At 36.0% G+C, this 24,157-nt stretch overlaps 1 protein-coding gene across 1 annotated transcript in view; it reads right to left on the bottom strand.

Moving 5' to 3' along the window:
• The window catches only part of LOC111519619 (Down syndrome cell adhesion molecule-like protein Dscam2), a 355,012-nt gene that overhangs the window by 180,228 nt on the left and 150,627 nt on the right, over positions 1 to 24,157 (bottom strand). The window contains exons 5-10 of the mRNA XM_023181269.2: positions 12,843 to 13,063; positions 11,658 to 12,792; positions 11,313 to 11,591; positions 11,057 to 11,235; positions 10,745 to 11,003; positions 10,128 to 10,682 (exon numbers count right to left, since the gene is read on the bottom strand). Coding sequence (XP_023037037.2) covers positions 10,128 to 10,682; positions 10,745 to 11,003; positions 11,057 to 11,235; positions 11,313 to 11,591; positions 11,658 to 12,792; positions 12,843 to 13,063 — 2,628 coding nt within the window. The remainder of the gene's footprint in view (positions 1 to 10,127; positions 10,683 to 10,744; positions 11,004 to 11,056; positions 11,236 to 11,312; positions 11,592 to 11,657; positions 12,793 to 12,842; positions 13,064 to 24,157) is intronic.

The raw sequence follows: 24,157 nt of genomic DNA, 5'->3' as shown, positions 1-24,157 counted from the left end.
TTTGATTAACTAGATAAAATTTATGGATTCGGTATATAATTTTTATTTTTTATTTCAATTGTTGACTGTTATTGTGAGCAACAAAATATACAGGAGTTCTTCAGCGGAAATTTCAGTGAAATCTGAAATCAAGGTGCCACAGGCTGACATTTTAAGCCATTTGCAATCGACGCCCCGATGTGTTAACTAAATGGTCAATTGCAGTTCAATTTCTCGCTGGCAACAACATGGTTTCCACATAGTCCATTTCGAAAATCGAAATCAAAATTTGTAATGTTATAGTACCAAATTATGTATTAAAACATTTATAAATATCAAAGAAGCTAACATCGGCCATGCCGAAGTTTATATACCCTTGCAGTCCTGGGCAATAATAATTGTACATGTTCAAAATTTGTTTTCTGCAACTCAATTCATCAATATACAAAAAAAAACAATTTAACTCTTTATACTACAATTTGTTCTTCTTCTGCCCTCATTCCCAAAGCTAAGCAACGCACGCATACACATACAGCTTATGGACCGTTGCGTCTGTGTGTGTATGCATGTACTCTGTTGACTTGATGATGACGTAGTAGGCAGCAAGCAGCGCTGCCGGCAGCGTTTGAACCGATTTACATTTACTGTAACTTGTGTTCTTTTTATCCGATCAGATCAAATTTTGTGATCTGAAGTTTTATATCCAATACTGCCATCTTAGTAAATTTCATGGGGGTACTCCAATTTTTATGAAAATGTTTCTTTCAGAGCTATATGATATAGTGGTCTGATCCTAACAATTTTCATACTTTTTTTTTTCTCGGGTAATAAAAAGCCCCCAAGAAAAAATTTCATCCCGATAGCTTTTAAGATGGCTGAGTAAAACGCATACGCACAGACGGACGGACAGACGGTCATGGCTATATCGACTCAGCTTCTCATGCTGATCAAGAATATATACACTTTATGGGGTCGGAAACGTCTCCTTCTGTGCGTTACAAACATCTGAACAATTTTATAATACCCTCTGCAAGGGTATAAAAATATTACTAATTTAGTGACACTTTTAGATTTATAATAAATGGCGTAGTTTTCCAGTATTTTGCAAGAAGATACCAATTATTTTTCTGAAGTGCCAACGTTCACCTGTCACCGGCAAACAATTGTTGTCGTTCGCCCAAAATGTAAGCCCGTTAGTTTAAATTTAATCTTATTTTTTGCAAACAATAAAAATGATGAACTTTGAACGATGCTTCTTCTATTAATCTTTTGACGCTTGTTGGACTATGAACTTTGCAGTTGTAAGCTATGCGTGCATTCTATCGCTTCATCCAGTTATACTTCACAACTGGTTTTAGCGTTAAAGTAGGGTTATGGCCTTACTATCCTAGAGTGGTTAGCAAAGTCTGCTAATGAGAGAACTTGGGGTTTCCTGAAATAGCGTTATACAAACAACCTGCTAATTTTTTGTTTTCCCGAAAATGACCAGTAGCCTACTCAGTGTAACGAATTATGTTAATTTAATAAAAAACTAATTTTTAAGTTATTTTTTATGTCTTAAATAATATATTAATAGAGTTTTATATGCCAACCCTACCAAAATCAACCATGTTCGAGAAAATGAAATCACTCCAAGTTCTGTGGGAGATTTTTTTAGGCTAGTTGGATTCCGCGTGGAATTGAAACGGACAGTGATTTCTGTAGCACACCTGATGAATTTTTTTTTATTTGAGAGCCAGAGACGTGGAAGCGTAGAGAGACAGGACAGTTTGTTTTTGTTTTTTTTTTCATTATATGTTCTTTTGCTGTTGTTGTGCAGTTGTTGGGTTATATTTATTTAGTTATTTATTTTTATTGTGTTTCATCCATCATGTGCAAACAGAACTCACCCGTTGTATTTGTATAACATCATACGTATGGTACGCATAATTTCATTAAGTTATGTCAAGGTATGCAATTTTTATTTGAACCAGGTTCAACAAGCGTTGAGGTGAGTGACTTTCCCATCAATTAAGTTACTCAATGATTTTTGTAGTCATTAAATTTTTTTTTTTTTTTTTGTGTCGTCTTATCTATTTTGCACAGCACAACACATAGGAACAGAGAAAAACAAATTTTATTAGTCCTCCATTTGTCCAGGCCTTTCTCTAGTAAAGATTCTTCACTTGTCCTGTCACGGTCGCCATGTAATGACCGTTGATGATGCATAAATTAACTCTGCTAGTTCGTTTTTTTATTATAAAATAGCTTTTATTTCACTTCATGTGATAGTTTCTGTTGACCAATAAGCAATTAATGAACTCAACATACATTTTCGTTTTCACCATACGCTTGATATTGCATCAGCCAAAAAAGGTATGACCATGCAACTTAAAGTTCAGAATAATAAAATACAAAGATTGTTTACATTCAAATCTTAAATTTAAGTTTAAGAATTCAGCAACCGTTCCTCAACATACCGCCGGGCCCTGAAACAATGTTTCTGAAAGTGGCAGGGGAGCAACCTTGGTTATGGGACGGGTCATCTCTCCTGTAGCTGTCTTTAACTTAAGGGCTCGTACCTGACCGTCTGGGCCAGGAATCGTCTCGATAATGCGAGCCAGGATCCATGAAGCCGGGAGGAGTATGAGAATCCTTTACTAGTACGAGGTCATCAGGCTTCGTGTTTGCCGATTTCATTAACCATAACCGAAAGATATCCAACGTCTGTATCGGAAGTGGCACAAAGAGGCCGTTGAGTTGATCACCGCTTCCACCTGTGTTAACAACGTATGCATTTGTTCGAATGTAAGAACGGCGTGGCCGATTACTCGGTGTAAATGAAGCTTCACGGCGCATGTGGCGGTACGAACTTCCAGTTGATGCCTTCGATCGATAACGCCTCTGCTATTTTGTTATTGTACAGCTGGGATAGAACTAATTGATCTATTTCGTTAATGTCTTCGCGATAAGTATCGGTCTGCCAGTTTAGTTGGAAGCGGTGAATCCCAATCTAGATTAAGAAGCCATAGCTCTTGGAAAAGGATCTTGAATTGAACGATGACCGGCGCCAGTAGACCAAGCGGGTCAAATATGCGTGATACGTCTGATAATACTTGTCTTTTTGAAATTTCTGTGCATTCGCTCAACATTATACCACATGTGAAGATGTCAGACTTTGGTTCCCAATGTATTCCTAATACTTTGACGGAGGAGGCATATCCAGTCGAGATTGTCGCTGCTGCTTCTTCTAAAGGACCGATTCCGTAGGTATTGGAGACCCATTTCCCAAGCGCCAGCTGTGCGCAACCTAATAGTTGAATAAGTTCATCCTTGTTACGTATAAGTTGGTCTTCCGTGTTTGCTCCGGTCAGAAAATCGTCCACATAGAAATCTTCCAATAGAATCTTGGCAGCTGTTGGATATTTATGCTTTATGCTTATGATCGATGGCAAGTTGTTTTAACACACGTACAGCTAAAAACGGTGCACAGGCTGTTCCATAGGTTACAGTACAAAGCTGGGAATGTTGCAGCTCTTCAGTTGGGTTTTCTCTCCATACGATTCGTTGATAATTTCGGTGATTTCCAGAAATCCATAATTACCTAAACATTTTAATGATGTCTGCGCAAAAACCAAACTTATAAAGTCGAAAGCGTAAACACACATCCATTAGGTTACGCTGAATACTTGGGCCCACTAGTAACTCATCGTTTAGTGATCTGCCACTCTTATCTTTATAAGATCCATCAAATACAATTCTCAATGCCGTACCAATAACCGGATGGCGAGGCATATAGAACATGTGTTCTTTAGGTGCACTCGTCTTCTCTGTCTCATTAAGGATGCACATGTGTCCCAAAGCGATGTATTCGCGCATGAACTTGGTACACTCTTCCTTTAACTTTTTATCTTTCTGAAGTCGACGTTCTACTGAATAAAATCGTGATCTTGCTCCCTGAAGAGTATCTGCAAACTTAACATCCGAGTTCTTAAATGGAAGCTCAACACTATACCTCCCATTTGAGTCACGAAAGTGTGAATAGCGAAAATGATTCTCGACCTTCAAATCATCAGCAGTGGGCGGCAAACTGCCACTTAATTATTCCAATTCCCAAAACCTTTGGAGCGATGTATTTATTTCGATCGTTGATAACACAGAAGCTGTATTTGATCCTTGTTTAGCTGCAATTGGGGTGACCACCCACCCGAATATTGTGGATATTGCAATTATGTTTCCATGTTTATCTAATACCTTCTCTCCTGTGAATGCGGACCACACGTAGTCGCTACCCAACAAAATGTTCACATGCTTAGCGCTGGTTTCCGTCCCATCGAAAACTTTCAAAACGGCCGGGTCGACTTCATCGTTTGGGAATAGAGTGGTTATCTTACCTAAGACATGAGCTGTAATATCTTGTGTATGCTTCGAGAACCTTGATTTCAAATGTACTGCGCTGACCCCTCTTGTAGTATCGGCCTTGATTGACGAAATTCCTGAGACAAGTATTCGAGATGGTGAGCGTAAGAGGCCCAGTGATCGTATGCAATGCTCCGATATGTATAATAGTTCTGATCCACTATCAAAGAGAACACGACAAGTGGTGTATGATCCCTTTAAATTAAATGTCAAGAGCTGTGGGCAATACACTCCTTGGTTTTCCTCGCGGCTATAGATGTACCGCAGAATGTGCTAAATAACTCTGTGATTCTATAGATTGGACTTCCTTTACTTGCTTAGTTTCGGCAATCATGGCTACTGTGGGATTAATGCTCTTTTCTTCAACTTGGCGATGTAACATCGTGTTGTGTTTGTCCTGACAATGTTTGCATCTATACTTGGATTCACATCTTGAAATACCATGGTCAGGCCTTAGACAACTGAAACACAAACGTTTCTCCTTAGCAAATGAGTAGCGGCTTTCCACGGAGAGGGCCAAGAACTGGTCACAGTTGTATACATTATGCTCCTTAGACTCACATTTAAGACACCCTCTTGAGTCTGTGGAAATCAGTATCCGAGTAAATTCCTTAAGAGAAATCTAAGAAAATCCCTTATGGTGTGAGATGTCCCCTCACGGCTGTAGGACACCCATTTGCATTGAGACTCTGCATCAATTTTATCCAGTAGAAAATAGATCACCCAGCAATCGCGATTAGTTTGGCCAAGTGCATCTACGCCACGTACAACTTCACTCGCCCCATCGGCAGTCTTTCGTAGAACGGATACATCTGTCACGCTTGTTGATGGTAGACGTCTTAAATTATCCAAAAGCGAGTTAACTACATGACGAGGTCGATCATAACGTTCCATTAGGCCTGCCCAAGCCGTCTCGTACGCCGCTCCTGTTAACGGCACCTGCTCGCGTGTCTCTAAAAAGAGACATAACGACAATGCGAAAATGAGATGCGTGCTTAACTACAGAACTCGACGGCAATTTAGAAAGTGTCGACGTGGCTCTGTTATTAGTGTGCTCGCTTGGCGATCGGGCGGCCGGGGTTCGACTCCCAGCTGGGTCGAAGTTTTTTTTATAATGCTTTTTATTCATAATGCTTTTTATATATTTATATATTTTTTTGTGATACATTTTTATTTACTTTTTATTTACTTTTTATACCCTTGCAGAGGGTATTGTAAAATTGGTCAGATGTTCGTAAGGCACAGAAGGAGGCGTTTACGACCCCATAAAGTATATAAATTCTTGATCAGCATGAGAAGCTGAGTTGATATAGCCATGTCCGCAAAATGTTTTCTTCTAGACCTATATGATATAGTGGTCCGATCCTAAAGATTTTCATACTTTATCTTACCCGGGTAATAAAAAACCCCAAAAAAGATTTCATCCCGATAGCTCTTAAGACGGCTGAGTAAAACGCATACGCACAGACGGACGGACAGATGGACATGGCTATATCAACTCAGCTTCTCAGGTCGTAAACGCCTCCTTCTGTGCGTTACGAACTTCTGACCAATTTAACAATACCCTCTGCAAGGGTATAAAAAGTAAATAAAAATGTATCACAAAATATATAATGAATGAATGCACAGCAACTAGAATCACTGTCTGTTCAGCTCTCTAAAGTGGGAAACCAGATTGAGCAATGGAAAAACAGTTTTAATTGTGGCAATTTATATTTCACCGAATCAATCAATAAATAGCATCACGGAATTCATTCATGAAAATTTAATAAAGTATACACCAGAAGCATCGCGGATACTTAGAAAAGATTACGATAGAGTTCCAATGATTTTAAGTGGCGATTTTAACGTAAATTTTGCATTGGACACAGCGGTTCCTTTAATTGACTTTCTCAATACAACATTCAGTTTAAAAATGTGTAACAATCGCACCGAATCAACAACACGATCAAAAACAACAATTGACGCGGTATTTCAAAGATATGTTGACAACATCGAAACCAAAGCATTTGTATCATATTTTAGCTATCATAAGCCAATCGTATCATTTGTTGAAATTGAAAACATTGAGGATGAATAATAATAATAAAATGAAGAAAATAAAATAAAATGAAGAAAATAAAAAATATGACCTTTATAGCAATATTATAATGAACCCATAATTATCCCGCTCCTAATGCTGCTTTCGTCTCATTCTCTCTCAGTTTGTTTTACGGAAGGTTTCACTTCTACCGTGTCTAGCCGTTAGACGCCCTCTTTTTTTTATTATAAAATAGCTTTTATTTCACTCCATGTGATGGTTTCTGTTGACCAATAAGCAATTAATGAACTCAACATACATTTTCGTTTTCACCATACGCTTGATATTGCATCAGCCAAAAAAGGTGTGACCATGCAACTTAAAGTTCAGAATAATAAAATACAAAAATTGTTTACATCCAAATCTTAAATTTAAGTTTAAGAATTCAGCAACAACCGTGTTCCAGTATTTTTAATAAAATGATTGAAGACACGTTGCTTGTGGTTTTTGAATTCAATTTTTTTCTCAAAAGTATTTGTTTCACTAAGCTTATGTTTACAAATATATTCTTACGCTGTGAATGATAGTGCTTGTACATATGTACATCTATTTGGGCGCTTGCATCAAGGAACTGGCTCAGCTTAGGCTGTGTGAATATATTTATGTACATATATTAATGCACATGCGAACATACTTCGATTTACGTGAACATGTTTATGTGCATACATCAATGTATGTATGTACATATGTATGTATATACAACAAAGTGTTACAAGTTGAGCTCTTTGTGTGACCATGTTGAATGATTTGGGTATGAATATACTATAAAAGCAACTATACAAATAAACGCAATAGATCGTACAATACTAAGATACAGTGGGAAGAACAAGGAAACAAAAAGGTGGCAATTAATAAAATGGACTATGATCATAAATTGGACAACATTCTAAAAGATCTAACAAACATATAGAAAATTAAAGAAGTAGGCAACAATCAGACTTAAAACTTAAAATAATAGTTTTGTAGACAAGTTATTTAAAATAAGTTATTTTAATTTATCAAGGATCGAAAAAAATAGGTTGACTACTACCACAAGACCAATATGTTCATTTATAAACTCCCCTTCAACCCCGTTCAACAAAAAAGATGCAATTGAATTCAAACAAGACGACAAGATGAATAACATTTACATATGTGACGATGAAAAATAATAAAATGATTGAAGTCGCATATTAATTAATATTCTTCTCCAGCAGACCACCAACAGTAATATCAAAATATGTAGACGATTTTCAGCAATAAACGAAGATGACATTCAAAGTACACTTGACATATTAAAATATTTTTACAGAAATAAAAAAATTCACAATGGAATTGGCAGAAGACGGAAAATTAATCTAACTAGACTGCATAGTACACATTGTTAGACCAGAAAACGAACTTAAACTTTTTGTTAGATGGTATGAAAAAACAATATCTTCAGGACGCATTATTAGTTTTAGCTCGAGACACCCTAGGACAATGATTTTAAATACAGCAAAAGTAGATGCTAAATATTTCGGAAGTAAAAAACCATAAACGAATAAAAATGAAGGTAAGAAATATTTTACGGAATAACGATTGTCCAGAACATGTAATTAAAACATTAATCATGATACAGAAAGCCTAATAATAGATAACAAGTTAATCACAAACAAAATAACTTTATATCTGTCACATTAGTAAAGATGAAGTAATAAAGTAAATAAGTCGTTTCGCCGACGGGAATACCATACACCAGTAAAAGAAATATTTCAAATTTATAATAACAATTGCATTCACGTATTTTTGAAACATTCTGTTCACATGCTTTTTTCAAGCATATTTCAGTATCTCGCTCACCCAAGCATATGAGCACACTAGCGCCGCCACCAGCCAACGGCCATCTCCGGCATTATGGAAAATCTCTAATTGGAATATTTTTAGTCCGATTTTGGTCAATTTGGTGTTTTGTTGGATATTAGTATGAAATTTAAGTGTGCCAAATTTAGTTGCAAAAAGGTACATCTTACAATTAGGGGGGATAATCGAGTTTTTTCCCCTTTTTACCTTAGGGTGTATGGTATAAAAATAGGACATAAACATGGTAATAAAACTAAAATTCAAATACTGGATAACACAAATCGTACTACAAATCACGCCATCGTTCTAACAACCCAAAAACTGCACTGACGACACACTGAGTCAAAAGTAGACACTCTCCTAATTTTGAGGACTAGGTCTTAGGAGAAGAGTTGCACTACAACAAACGATTTACCTTAGAAATGTTACATAAAACACATGGACGAATTTAAGGCTTAACTGTAAAAATGACTTTGACAGACTTATAGAAAACAATTATGTAATTCTACATATGTATGTTGATTTCTTTCATTGATTAAATTATAAAAGAAATTATTTTTGTATTATAGATGCCGGAGAGCAAAGAAATATATCGGAAAAAAGAATAACTAAACAATATTTGGAGTTTTTCTTAAAAGCCATCTAATCGGATGACTTAAAAAAATGAATTAACCTCGAGCCAGAAACCCCGAGAAGAAAATTGAAAGTCTTGGTATAGCCGCTTCACAAGCAGCAACTGAAATACTGATTTAGAACGAAATATGAATGAAAATGAAATATGAAAATATGAATAAAATTTTTCAACGCTTCAACAACTGTCAATGCACACCACTTGCTGATTGTCCCACATAATTTTTTAAAAGAAAGTCCGACCGAAGTCCGAAAGTAGACAGAATGCGAAAAAAAATTTAACCGAATTTGTATTGTATTGTACGATATTGTGATCCGATACTCCTGAATCCGAGATATGAAACCTGTGCAGAATAAAAATTTTCAACTGTGTAGTTCTTACGGTCTACGAGGAGCTTGCCTTTATCCAGATGAACGAACAGACGGACGGACAGACGGACGGACTGTCATGACTATGTGAACTCGTCTCCTCGTGCTGATCAAGAATATATATACTTTATATGGTAGAAGATGCTTCTTTCTATGCATTTCACACTTGTGACCAAAATGCAAGGGTATAAAAATTCAACTTGATTAAATGGTTATATTATAAATCGTAGATTAGGTAGGTCGGGTGTTTCTTCTGCTGCCATTGAGCATAGTAAATTTTCATCCAGATTCGAATGGTAAATTTTCAATATTAGCAAAATGCGAGACAGAAACATAAAAAAAATTGGGTCAAGATTACATTTTTTTTACATTTTGTCCCAAAGCTCGGGAACTGATGGATTTAGAGGCTAGATATCTTCCCAGCTCTTTCAATTCTATGAAACTTTGCTAAAGAAAGTTTGTAAAAAAGTGAGTATTTAAAAAGTTAGATGCAAATGAAAAAACCGCAAAAAATTTTGTATGAAACCATCGTGATAACTTAAAAAACTAATGATGTAGTTTGATTTGCAGGACCCGAAAAAGGGTAAAACCATCAAATTTTGCCATGTCTTTTTTTTTTTTTAAAAAACTATCACAGTGTTACGTAGCTAGCACATCGGTGAGTGGATTCACAATCGCTCAAAATGTTAGTCCCTGGCATCTAGATTTCAGATTTTACTCAAATTTCCGCTGAAGTGACTTCTGTAGTACTTCTGTATATTTGGTTTTTTTTTCGTAGTAACTCTGGTCCATGTTTAATTTATGGTACTTTAATATTATACACGAATTATTGGAATTTAATGGAACAAACCTGAAGTAGCGGTGAATGTGTTTCCCACAGCGTGATTTAAAGAATCTCGTCCATAGATATCGTCTTCTCTTAAGCGACCTCGGCTTATTTCATTATCACTATTGAGACTGTCATACTCTTCCGATTCAGACTTGTTAAATTTTGAACAATGGGCATTAGTATTAGTGTGATTGATTTCGCTGGCTTCAATAATATTATTGCTGTCGTTACAATTAGTCTCGGTTATACTAACTAATGAAGAAAATCTAATATTGGCTTTTATGATACCGGATGTATTATCATGCTTTAGTCTTAAATCGTACGTGGGTGAGTTTGCAAAATGGTTCAAAGAAACGTTTCCTGATTGGTTTTCATGCTCTGGTAAATGAAATGTTGCGTAGGGGTATATATCTTCAGAAAACTCTGGTATGCGGTCATGCACTGCTTCAGGTAGAGATAGTGGACAATTTTCGGGTACTGAACCATAAGAGCGTTCGCTTTGTCGATTATCCACTTTATCTGGACTGGAACACGTTCTTTGTGTGTCCCCGTTTCCTGAAAGAGTGCGTCGCGGATCTGCGAAAAAATTACCAAATAAGCAAATTATTGGTTTCGATTGAAATTCTTTATACACTTACAGTTCTTAAAACATATAAACGCTCCTATAAGAGCAAGAATCGTTCCAAAAATTGATGCTATAATAATAGCAACGAGGTGAACATCGGTTAAAACAATTTTCCTTCCAGGCCCCTTTTCGCTGTCAGTGCTGCTTATTGATCCAAAAAAAGTATGTGTTTGAAAGTAAAATTCCTTTGTCGTTGGGCCAGCATTATTGTATGCTGTAACACGTAAATTGTATGCTGTTCCAGCTTCTAAGTCGCCAATATTGTACAGCGTCTACAAATCAACAAATGAGTTCTGATACTTTAAAAATTGTTACAAGGACTTACTTTGGTTTCTACTTTGTTGGAAACGATAATCCATTCATTAGACGATTGAAAGATTTTAAATTCTATGCTGAAGTAGAGAATAGGACATCCACCATCGTCCCATGATGATAAATCCAAAATAATTGATGTTATGTTTGGATGAATAAATTTATATTTAACTGGTGCAATAGGCTTATTTCCTAACAAACAAAAAAAGTAGATATTTATATTCAATATTTCAAATCTAGAATTTGGATGAAAAAATTGAGAATTCTACCTTTTGTTTTTGCTGTCTCTACTGCGCTGTTTGGACTTATTCCAATTTTATTAAAGCTGTTTATAAAAAACTGATATCGTGTTCCACATCGAAGGTTTTCAAGAACATATGAATTAGCCCGCCACTCTAAAACGATTTCCACCCACTCATCAGTGTCATGTCTATAGGTTAAGGTAAATCCTCTTAGTGATGTACCACCAAAATCTTCAACTCTCCATTGAAGAGAAATTGAGTGCTTCTGTACTGTATTGATAAAGACTATTGGAGTTGACGGGGGCACTACAAGCAGAAGAAATTTATTAACCTTAATGTAAAGTATATACTTAAATGTGGAAACAATCTCACCCTGCACATAAACCTGATAAACGATTTGATCCGAGCCTATAGAGTTTTTTGTTGTACATGAATAGTTGCCTTCATTCCAACGTTCAACATTGCGGAGGTGTAAAGTGTTTTCGTGATTTACTTCCAAACGGATATTTTTCTTTTGCCGAATATTTAAGACTTTCCATTCAACTATAACCTTTGGATTTCCAACAAAGATACATGCTAGTTTAATATCCGCTCGCCAACTAACGCTTATTGATTGGCTGAATGAGATTATTGCGGCTGGAATAGATGAGCTGGGGACTAATTTAATGACTGGTGTGCTTGGACCCTGTCCAACCCTGGTCGATGCAGTGACCCAAGCCTCATACGATTCTTTTAAATCTAAATCTTTAGCTTCAAAATGAAGTGTACGCGCTGACAGAACTTCTTTCAATATCTTCAGTTCTTGTCCTTTTTCAAGGATTCTAATATAAATAGTGTATTTTGCAATTAATCCATTGGGATGACGTGGGGGTAACCAGCTGACAATAACTGAAGACACCGTGCTCACAACTGACTTAATACGTTTTGGTGCATCTGGAACAGCCTCCTCAGTAATACATGTCACTGCAGGACTTAAAAGTCCATCACCAGCCCGTGTAAACGCTAAAACTTGCACGCTATAGTTGGTGAAGGGATGTAACCCATGAAGCACGGTATTAAGCGCTGATGTAATTTTGGTTTCTCGACTATTGTACTCTTGCTCAACATATACCGGCTCATAAAGTATCTTATAACCCTGAACTATCCCATGACACAACTCTTTTGGTGGTGACTGCCATGATACTTGAATATTTTGTGAAGTTAGTGCAAGGCATGTTATATCTGTAGGATGTGCCGTGGGGGTGTCTTCTAGTGTGTGACTTAATACTACTTTGCTAGGCGGTCCTTCGCCTTTTATGTTAAAGGCTGACACCGTTATTGCATAGTGTGTATACTTTTCCAATCCAATTAAACGGAAATCGTTAAGACCCTCGGTAGATAGACTACTAATTTTAGTGTAGTTTTTGACACTGAGGTATGATGAACCATGTTTTTGATAAGCAATTATAAATCCCAGAAGATTTCCATTCCACGAGTCACGAATAGGTGCTCGCCAAGTTATTAACAACTATAATATTTGTAATTTATTATTAGAGCTAAAATAAATATAACACTCACTTGTTGAGAATCCAAAGGATCAACAGTTACATCCTGTGGGGGAGCTGATGGTATTTCAGAATCGGTTTCGAAGAATAAAATGTCACTGGGAGCGCTAGTGCCTAAGTTGTTTTCCGCGTACAAGCGAATGTGATATGCATTCGCCGGTTTAAGAGAATTTAAATGTGCTGTGGTTCTATCACCAGGTAGGACGTGTTGGTTAATATGTTCGTGCCAAACATCTGCATAGAAAAAACGGAAAAATATTATAGGGACTGGTTTCTCTTTTTTTCGTTTCTTTGTTGACGTTGCGGTACAACGCGTAATACTTTCAAGTGGTGGTATAACGTAGAAGAAAAAACAGATAACCAGATCATTTAACAATTAATTGTAGAAAGTAGGCTTAGGCTTATACACAACTTAACATCGCCAACCCGGTGGAGGTGTTTTACTTGCACAAGGTAGCAGCTATACCCCGATTCACAGCCAATGTGGTCAGGGATGAGTTGCAAGCAATGCGATGTCCGAAAAATATTTAGCGGTTTTGTTGCAGATTATTAAAACGTATAGCGCAAAGAGTGACAGAAAGATGAGGAGAAATAAGGTGAGAAAGGTTGTTAAAAGATTGGCAAAGGACACGAAAAGCTTCGTGCTCCGACATGAGGGAACACAAAACTATCGAGTAAATTAGTAGAAATGACTAAACCGTTAACTAGTTTATGAAGAAAGAGAAATAGTTTATGAAGAAGAGAATAATACAAGCCGACAGTTGTAAAGTGAAGGACGATTAATAAGAATAAGTTTATCAGAATAAGAAGGTAGGCGAAGACTCGGGTCCCAATTAAGACCGCGTAACGCAAACTTAACCCTCTAACACTCAAAAGTGTCTTCAGACACTTATTTTATTATTTAATTTAGAAAAAAAAACTTGAAGCTTTTTGGCCATTCAAATATTTCCACAATATTTAGAAAAAATCTTTAAAAGCTCTCCAAAGTATTTAACGGTACTTTTTTTTTCTTAATAAACACAAAGCATGTGTTTTTTCGCGCGTGTAATTTGATCTGCTGCATGTAGCGTTTTGCAGAAATTTAAATAAAAAATCGATTTATGCTGCACTTCAACAAAAAATTGTTTCAGAATATACCATACGAATAAAAAAATTTAACATTTCTATTCAATACATTTTTTTACGCTCAGATGCCCAAGAGTGCTTTGAGACACTTATTACCTTTTTTGCACCTGGCAGCTAAGCGAAAACTTCTAGATTGTTTCCGATTTTATTTTTGAGTTTAGAAGCCTTTTGTAGTGTATTCACATAGTCGCCTATCATTCATACCTAAAGTATAGCTCAACTTGTAACACTTAGTTGCAAGCATAAACAATCTTCAATTGTTTGTATATATGTATGTGCAGGCATGCACATGCATACATACTGATTATGCATATGCGTAATATGAGCTAGGGCTAAGAGAGCGTGTGACCGCTGAGTCAGCACTTTGGCCGCCCAGACTGTGAGCGTCCAACTATGTGAGTACACTCGCTCCGCACACACCCCCCCCCATTCCATTTGTAGCTGCCGTCCAACGGCAGCATAAGAACAGATATAGGCTAAGAACTCTTTAACGAAATAAAGCAAAAGCATTATCAAAACTCACAGCTAAGGGCACAGACGTGCCGCTGTTTTTATTTAAACTTTCTAACTAATACTCAAACTCGGAACCCGGTCATTACATGGCGACCGTGACAGGACCTGTGTAAAAAATTTAAAAAAAATATAAATAAATATTAATTAAATAACAAAAAAAAAAAAAACAGGAAAAAATTCAGCAAATATATATAATATATATAAAGAATATACCCTTTATATATATATATATGATATATATGTGTGTATAAAAACGAGTAACTGTATATTTTCGCAATTGAATTTATGCTAAAATTAAAAAAAAACAAACGAAATGAAAAGCAAACCACAACTATAGCAACAAAAACAACAGCTAATAATTGATGCGGCGAAATATCAGCAACTGCAGCAGCCAATTAAGGCCACAGTGTCGGAGAAGGCAAATATGCCCACATGAGTGACACTGGATTTGGAAATTCTGCACCTGTCGTGCAAAGGGACGCGCCAACACTCGAGGAAGCACTCGAGGCGTGTCCAGCCGATGGACCCCGTCCTCTTACCATAGAGCAATATAAGGCGAGGACTGCAAGGAAACAGGAAAAACGAAAACACAAACGAAGCGGCCGGAGGATAAAGTTACTACAACAGAGACGGTTAATGAAGGACATGGTGGAGGCCACCAAAGAAAAAGAAGACCGACAGCGCTACATAGAGCGCCTGCAACAAATAAATAACGAGCTTCTCCAAGGTGCGAAACAACGGCAAACGGGCTGCATAATTGCAGTAGCCCCAATTTGCCCTTAATTTTAATTATTTATAACAAATCTATGCGGGAAACCGCTGTTTACAAATTACTAAACAAAAAAAAATAGGCTTGTACTAACACATGTGGTAGACATAGATTTAATCAAAATTGTAAAACTTATGTAAGTCTACCACATGCCCTTAACTCTTTTCCTTTTCTCTGGCTCACTGCATTCACAGTTGATGCACAAAAAAAAAAACATCTCTGGCTCACTGTTTAAACAGTTGAGATTTCCAAAATTAAAAAAAAAAAAAATATTAATAAAAAAAAAAATTTACTAAATATCAATACTTATATTTGCATAAAATTTAAAAAAAAAAATTTCAAGGAGAGCTTACAATTTTTTTTTTTCTTTCCTCAAAATTCAAATTCAAATTTTCAAATTTTCCCATGAAACTTTCATTAAATGTATGGAGTCGAACTCCATATCAAAGCTAGATAGTACAGAAGAAAGTATTAGAAAATTAGTTAGCATGTTGGACCATGAGTCCAAGGTAGCGGATTCAACCGCTAATGTTATAAATACTGTCGAAACATCTTCAATCGACTTAAAATTTATAACAATTTTATTAGTAATAATCGTCGTTTTGCTATTAGCAAACTCCCTGACGAAACTTTATAAATTGCACAATAGATGCATCAAAAAGAAATACCAAAGTAGGGCCATAGACTTAGACAAGATCTAAAAAAAAATATGGAATGGAATAATTTAGTAAAAAATCTAAATAATTCCAGAGACAAATTTAACAGATCATATAATTGTATCAATAAAGATACAGTTATTAGAATAGAAACTCTAAAATTACACATAGATAACCTTATCCAACAATATAATAATATCGTTTTAAAAATTCAATTGGTCGACGACCAGCTTACTCCTGCTCATAAGACACAGTGCTACAATTTAATACAATCTTTAAATGAAAGGTTGACAAAAATAAGCGCGAGAAGAAGTCTGGAAATACAAATACCAGAAGAACCATTAGCTTTAGCCGAGTTCGATGCAAATCAACTAAGCGAGCTAAATGAGTCGAAGCCAACAGTCGACATCGAACAAGATAGTGACATTGAATCATTGTTCGAAGAAATAATCCCTACTAAAATGGCACTAACAGTTGTAGATTTTTTGAAGCTGGCCTCAAGTCTAATATCAGACTATGACAGTAAGCCAGAAAATTTGCAAAGTTTCCTAGATTCTTTGAATCTAGTAAACACACTAAAAGGCGACCATGAGCAAACAGCCATAAGCCTGATCAAAACAAAATTAAAAGGCCACGCCAGAAATTTGATAACCACTGAACAGACAATAGGTGAGATCATTACTCACTTGTCTACAACAGTGAAGGGAGAGTCGGTAGAAGTGGTATCAGCTAAGCTTCTCAATCTCCAGCAAAGAAACAAAACTGCTACTCAATACACCAAAGAGGTGGAAAAGTTAGCAAAGGACCTTGAAGGTGCCTACATCAGCGATGGTGTGACCCCAACTCTTGCTACCAAGTATAGCACAGTAACAGCAGTAAAGGCAATGACGAAAAATTGCACAATAGAAAGGGTTAAGAACATCATGATGGGAGGTATTTTCACAAATATGGATGATGCTGTATCCAAATTTGTAAACACTTGTACTGAGATAACAGGACAAAGCAATTCAGTCCTATATTATCGACGAGGTACAAGTTATAACAATAGAGGAGGCCGAGGTTATAATCGCGGAAGAAATTATAACTATAATAATAACAGCAACAACAATAACAACTTCCATAATAATAATAACCGTGGTGGAAGACGAGGCCAGAATAGAGGAAGAGGCCGAGGAAACTTCAACCAAGGTTATAATACCGGTAATGTCAGATTATTACAGAATACGTCGGAAAACCAACAGAACCCTTTAGGCAACACACAATAAATCCAAAAATTTACACTATCAACCTTAGTCTTAACATATTTGTTTGCTTCACAAATCACGAAACAAACACAAATTTAACATTTTTAGTAGATACAGGAGCAGATATATCACTCCTAAAAATAAATTCAGATAATTACAACATCAAAGACAATAAAATTATAGACATTGAAGGCATAGGCCAAGGAATAATTCAATCCAAAGGAATCACAGCAATAGAAATTCAAACAGCCAAATACATAATTCCACATGAATTCCATTTAGTAGATCCCGATTTCGCAATACCATGCGATGGAATAATCGGCATTGACTTCATAAAAAAATTCAATTGCCAGTTAGACTTCAACCCAACCGAAGATTGGTTAATAATTAGACCAAACAACCTAAATTATCCGATTTATGTTCCGATTACATATAGTTCAGGCAATAATGCACTACTTTTACCAGCTAGATCCCAAGTGGTCCGAAAAATAGAAATAAACACAGAAGAAGAGTGCATATTGATACCAAATCAAGAAATTCACAATGGAATTTATGTCGCTAATACAATAGCAACGTCCAAACATGTTTACGTCCGTCTGTTGAATACAACTAATTCTGACCAATTGGTCAATGTAGGAAAACTAAAATATGAAACACTTTCAAATTACGAAATTGTCCAAACAAACCCAGACATCAGATGTGAAACAGTTTTGAATAGCTTAAAGAAAAATTTCCCCCCTCAATTCAAAGAACAGTTAACAAAATTATGTACCAAATATAGCGATGTATTCGGACTAGAAACCGAATCGATATCAACAAACAATTTCTATACGCAAACATTAAGACTAAGGGATGATGAACCTATTTATATTAAGAACTATAGAAGTCCGCATAGCCAAATAGAAGAAATCCAAAAACAAGTAGGAAAATTAATAAATGATAAAATCGTAGAACCATCTGTATCCGAATACAATAGCCCACTCTTATTAGTCCCAAAGAAATCTAACTCAGAAGAAAAGAAATGGCGATTAGTAATTGACTATCGTCAAATAAACAAAAAATTATTGTCCGATAAATTTCCGCTTCCCAGAATTGATGACATTCTAGACCAATTGGGTCGAGCTAAATACTTCTCCTGCCTCGACCTAATGTCCGGTTTTCACCAAATTGAACTAGAAGAAAGTTCAAGAAACGTAACATCTTTTTCAACAAGCAATGGCTCATATCGCTTCACGCGATTGCCATTTGGACTTAAAATAGCACCGAACTCTTTCCAGAGAATGATGACAATAGCATTTTCAGGATTGGATCCTTCGCAGGCATTCCTTTATATGGATGACTTAATGGTGATAGGATGTTCCGAAAAACATATGATTAAAAACTTAACTGATGTTTTTAACGTATGTAGGAGATACAACCTAAAGTTGCATCCAGAAAAATGCTCATTTTTTATGCATGAAGTGACATTCCTAGGTCACAAATGCACTGATAAAGGAGTCCTGCCCGATGACAAAAAATACGATGTCATAAAAAACTATCCGGTTCCGCATGATGCAGATAGCGCGAGGCGATTCGTAGCATTTTGTAATTACTACCGTCGTTTCATAGAAAACTTCGCCGACCATTCGCGACACATAACTAGATTATGCAAAAAGAATGTCCCTTTTGAATGGACGAGCGAATGCCAAAACGCATTTATGCATCTTAAAGAAAAGCTTATGCATCCAACACTACTTCAATATCCCGATTTTAGCAAAGAATTTTGTATAATAACTGATGCAAGTAAACAAGCTTGTGGAGCGGCTCTAACTCAGAACCATAGTGGACTTCAACTCCCAATAGCTTATGCATCACGTTCATTTACAAAAGGCGAAAGCAATAAAAGTACAACAGAACAAGAGTTAGCAGCAATTCATTGGGCAATAACATATTTTAGACCATATATTTATGGAAAACATTTTACAGTAAAAACAGATCACAGACCACTAACATATTTATTTTCAATGACAAATCCAAGTTCCAAATTAACACGCATGCGGCTGGAACTTGAAGAATATGATTTCACAGTAGAATACCTAAAGGGAAAAGATAATTTTGTTGCGGATGCACTTTCCCGCATAACAATAACCGATTTAAAAGACACTCAACATAAAGTCCTGAAAGTCACTACCAGGCGACAAAGTAGACAAGAGAAGAACTGTACAGTTAAAAACAATGAACTTTTGCCAAGGCAAAATCATTTAAATGAATCCAAGCCCAACGTGTACGAAGTCATTGCAAATGATGAAGTACGAAAAGTAGTGACCTTGCGCATCACAGAATCTAAATGTTTCTTTAAGCATGGAAATAAAGTGATCGCAAGAATTGAAGTTAGCGACATATATACTAATGGAATTCTCGACTTAGGTCAGCTCTTCCAAAGGCTTGAAAAAGAGGCCGGTATATTAAACATCCGCCAACTCAAAGTGGCACCGAGTGAAAAGGTCTTTGAATCAATTTCAATAGATACTTTCAAACAAATGGACAATAAAATATTAAAATCATTACGAGTAGCGCTACTCCAGCCGGTGACCCATTTAAGAAATGAGAAAGAGATACAACAAGTACTGTCTACATACCATGATGATCCAATTCAAGGAGGTCATAGTGGCATTACAAGAACAATATCGAAAATCAAAAGACATTACTATTGGAAAAATATGACACGTCATATAAAAGAGTACGTACGTAAATGTCAAAAATGCCAGGTGTCTAAAACAACGACACATACAAAAACTCCTATGACTTTCACTGAAACACCAGCAAACGCTTTCGACATAGTGATAGTGGATACAATTGGTCCACTACCAAAATCGGAGCATGGTAACGAATATATAGTCACATTAATATGTGACCTAACAAAATATTTAGTAACCATACCGATCAAAAACAAAAGTGCAAACAATGTCGCAAAAGCAATTTTTGAAAACTTTATACTCCAGTACGGTCCAATGAAGACGTTCATTTCGGACATGGGAACAGAGTATAAAAACCAAGTAATAACTGATATATGCAAGTATATGAAGATCAAGAATCTCACCTCTACTGCATATCACCACCAGACCTTAGGGACAATTGAACGAAGTCATCGAACATTCAATGAATACATTCGTTCATATATCTCTGCAGATAAGTCTGATTGGGATGATTGGATTCAATATTTCACTTATTGCTTCAACACGACACCATCAGCAACACACGAGTATTGTCCATATGAACTCGTATTTGGTAGATTGCCAAAACAGTTCATAGATTTTAATAAAATTGATAGAATAGACCCCCTTTACAATTTAAATGATTATGCTAAAGAAGTAAAATATAGATTAGAAATAGCATATAAAAGAGCTAGAATTATGTTAGAAAAAGCCAAGGCTTATAGGAAAGATTTATATGATAAAACCAGTAAAAATTTTGAATTAAGTGTAGGAGATAAAGTATTAATAAGAAATGAAGCAGGGCATAAATTAGACCCAGTATATTTAGGACCATATATAGTAGAAAAAATAGGAGATAATCAAAACATTTTTATAAAAGATAGCAAGAATAAGAGACAAAAAGTACATAAGGATAGATTAAAAATTTACATTAAATGAAACGTTTCATGAGAAAATAATAAAAAAAAATAATTAGGTCTGATCAACCTTTTCAAAAAAAAAGAAAGATTTTTTTAATTTTATATAAATTTTTTTTTTAATTTTATGCAAACAAAAAAAAAAAACAAAACAAACAAAAAAAAATACAAAGAAAAAAAAAGACAAAAAAAAAAAAACACTTTTTATCCAAAAATTAATTCTCAAAAGAAAATTTTTTTTCTCTAAATGACTACATATGTATATTACGTCATTTCTTAAAAAAGGGAGGTGTAGTGTATTCACATAGTCGCCTATCATTCATACCTAAAGTATAGCTCAACTTGTAACACTTAGTTGCAAGCATAAACAATCTTCAATTGTTTGTATATATGTATGTGCAGGCATGCACATGCATACATACTGATTATGCATATGCGTAATATGAGCTAGGGCTAAGAGAGCGTGTGACCGCTGAGTCAGCACTTTGGCCGCCCAGACTGTGAGCGTCCAACTATGTGAGTACACTCGCTCCACACACACCCCCCCCCCCCCCCCATTCCATTTGTAGCTGCCGTCCAACGGCAGCATAAGAACAGATATAGGCTAAGAACTCTTTAACGAAATAAAGCAAAAGCATTATCAAAACTCACAGCTAAGGGCACAGACGTGCCGCTGTTTTTATTTAAACTTTCTAACTAATACTCAAACTCGGAACCCGGTCATTACACTTTATTTATTTCAAAAAAATTCTTCTTCTTATTTTCCTCCAATAGTTTAGAAAACAGCATTAGAGGGTTAAGAAATTGCTTCTGTACCGATTCAATACCACGCTGGCGAGCAATATTTGAGAGTAGGGCGAACTAACGAAGTGTAAAAAACTTTTGTTACGTAGGGGTCATCCAATTCGTTGGCCCAACGTTTTATGCTAGGAACGAAGACAAACGACTGAAAGTCATAAAAGAACACTTAGAGGCATTAAGGTGTAATTTATTAACGTGGCACCAATCACAGAACGCATCGAGATCTGATTGCAAGTACTGTTGGAAAGAAGGATCATTATAGGAATAACAAATCTTGACGTCATCCGCAAACATGAGCACGCGTGAATGAACCAAGGCCAAAGACAAATCATTTATAAACAGTGTAAATAACAGGGGGCCCAGATGACTGCATTGGGGAACACCAGAGATAACTCGAAGAGTTTTAGAAATTGAAAAGACACCTTTTGGGTTCTACTAATAAGATACCACTTTAACCAAGCCAACAGTTTTGAGGAAAAACCCATTATGTTAAGTTTCGCGAGAAGCATAGAATGATCAACCGTATCGAAAGCCTTACCAAAGTCTGTATAAATAACATCAGTTTGACACTTTTTACGAAAGCCATGGTGTACAAGGGTAGTCAATTCTAAAAGGTTAGTAAGCGACGAACGATCTTTCATGAATCCATGCTGACAAGGAGAAATAGTGGATCTGGATAGGTGTTGAAGGGAAGACTTAATAATTTTCTCAAACAGCTTTGGTATTGCCGAAAGTTTGGCAATGCCACGGTAGTTAGAAACATCCGATTTGCTACCCTTTTTAAAAAGCGGAATAATAAAAGACTCCTTCCAAATATCGGGAAAGGTACAAGTCTCACTCGATATAAAGAATAACCGAGATAAAGGCTTAGATAGAGAATTCGAACACATTTTAAGGATGCAACTAGGTATATTATCAGGACCGGGAGCGAAGGAAGACGTCATAGATGACAAGCTAATACAGTCTTCAGTAATACTAGGAAAAAACATACAATTTAAATGTAGGATTGAAAAGGGATAGGGTGTGGGTTCCGGAACAGTAGTAGAATAAGTCGATTGAAAGAATTTAGCAAACAGATCTGCAATATCAGAATCATTATTAGCAGTCTGGTCATTAAGTCTGAAGATGGAGGGTAGTACAATAGAGCGTCTTTTGGAATTAACAAAGTTGTAAAATCTTTTGGGGTTCTTATAAAATTCAACCTTACAGCGAACGACATAATTGTTGTAGCATTGAGTTTTTAAAAGACAAAATTGAGATTTGGCTATACAGTAATTTGCATAGTCAAGTCGCGAACCAGTTTTTTTAAATCTTTTAAAATATCTCGATTTAATGTTACGGAGATTAGAGAGCCTACGTGTGAACCAGACTGGCGCGCTGGAGACGGTAGAGACATTCACATAAGGAACGCATTTATCAATTAGAGAAATAAGAGCAGAGTAGAAAAACTTCACTGCACGATCTATATCGCAGCACTCAAATAGAAAATCGTAAAAAATAGACAATCAAAAGAGAAAATAAGGCTATTAAGAAGATTGAAATTTGTTTTACATAAACATTTACGACGAGAATTTGCGATGTTATTAAATGAATTAGTAACGGAATTGTAAGAAATAGTAAGTTCAATGGTAGGGTGATAGGGATCTTCAGGTTTCACTAGGGGCTGTGTTCGGGATACAGCACTAACAGTGGGATCAGAGCTATCAAGAAAAACATATTGAGATGAAGGAATTAAGAAAGATCGATTATCATCAACCAGCCAGGAAATATTAGGCAAGTTAAAATCACCTAAAACAATAAGGAAATCACGATCTTTAAGACGACTAAAAGTAGTTTGCAAAGCATCAGCATGGTGCATGTAGGTCATGATATCAGAAGCTGAAGGAATATATGAACAAGAAATATATAAGCTAAGGTTGGAACATGTAACTTCGAAGCAAATACACACAACACCTAAGGGCAGATCAATCGGCACAACACTTGAATACAGATAAGAGTTGACAGCAATGAGTACTCCATCGCCACGACGACCAACACGATCAAGCCTATAAGAAATAAAGTTATTAGAAAGAATTTCGTTATCCAAAACAGAGGAGTAGAGCCAAGTTTCAGAAAAAGCTAATATGTTAGCCGAAAAGGTTTGGCTTTCACAAAACAGTTTCGAGATCTTAAAAGAAAATCATAAAGAGGGACAAGATGATGGTGTAGGCGAAAGTAAAATGGAAGCACTACGATAATTATCATTAAAAAACCAATAGTTACAAATAAAACAAAAAAACAGCTAGAGTACACAGCACAAGAAAGAGTGAAGGATCAGTTATAAGCCAAGCTTTGAGAGGCGGTGCACAGTTGGGCCTCTGCTCGGATAGCATTGCAAAAAATCTACTTTTTCATGATCGCGTTTGGGAAAAATGAAATATGCAAGCGATAGGGAATACTTCAGAGATTATGAATCCAAATTAGACGCACCAAAAGTTGAGACATTTTTAGTAAATGGGAATAAATGATAACTTTTACAAAAAATCTCTACTTTAGAACTTTAGGTGAAATATTTACGTATCAGATGTATTTGGTCCCATTCTGCGGAAACTTGTGACGCCGATGCAAAGG

This window comes from Drosophila willistoni, unplaced genomic scaffold (genome assembly GCF_018902025.1).
Source record: "Drosophila willistoni isolate 14030-0811.24 unplaced genomic scaffold, UCI_dwil_1.1 Seg169, whole genome shotgun sequence".
NCBI classification, from domain to species: domain Eukaryota; kingdom Metazoa; phylum Arthropoda; class Insecta; order Diptera; family Drosophilidae; genus Drosophila; species Drosophila willistoni.
Note: the sequence above shows the minus strand (reverse complement) of the source record. Positions and strands in the feature narration are given on the sequence as shown.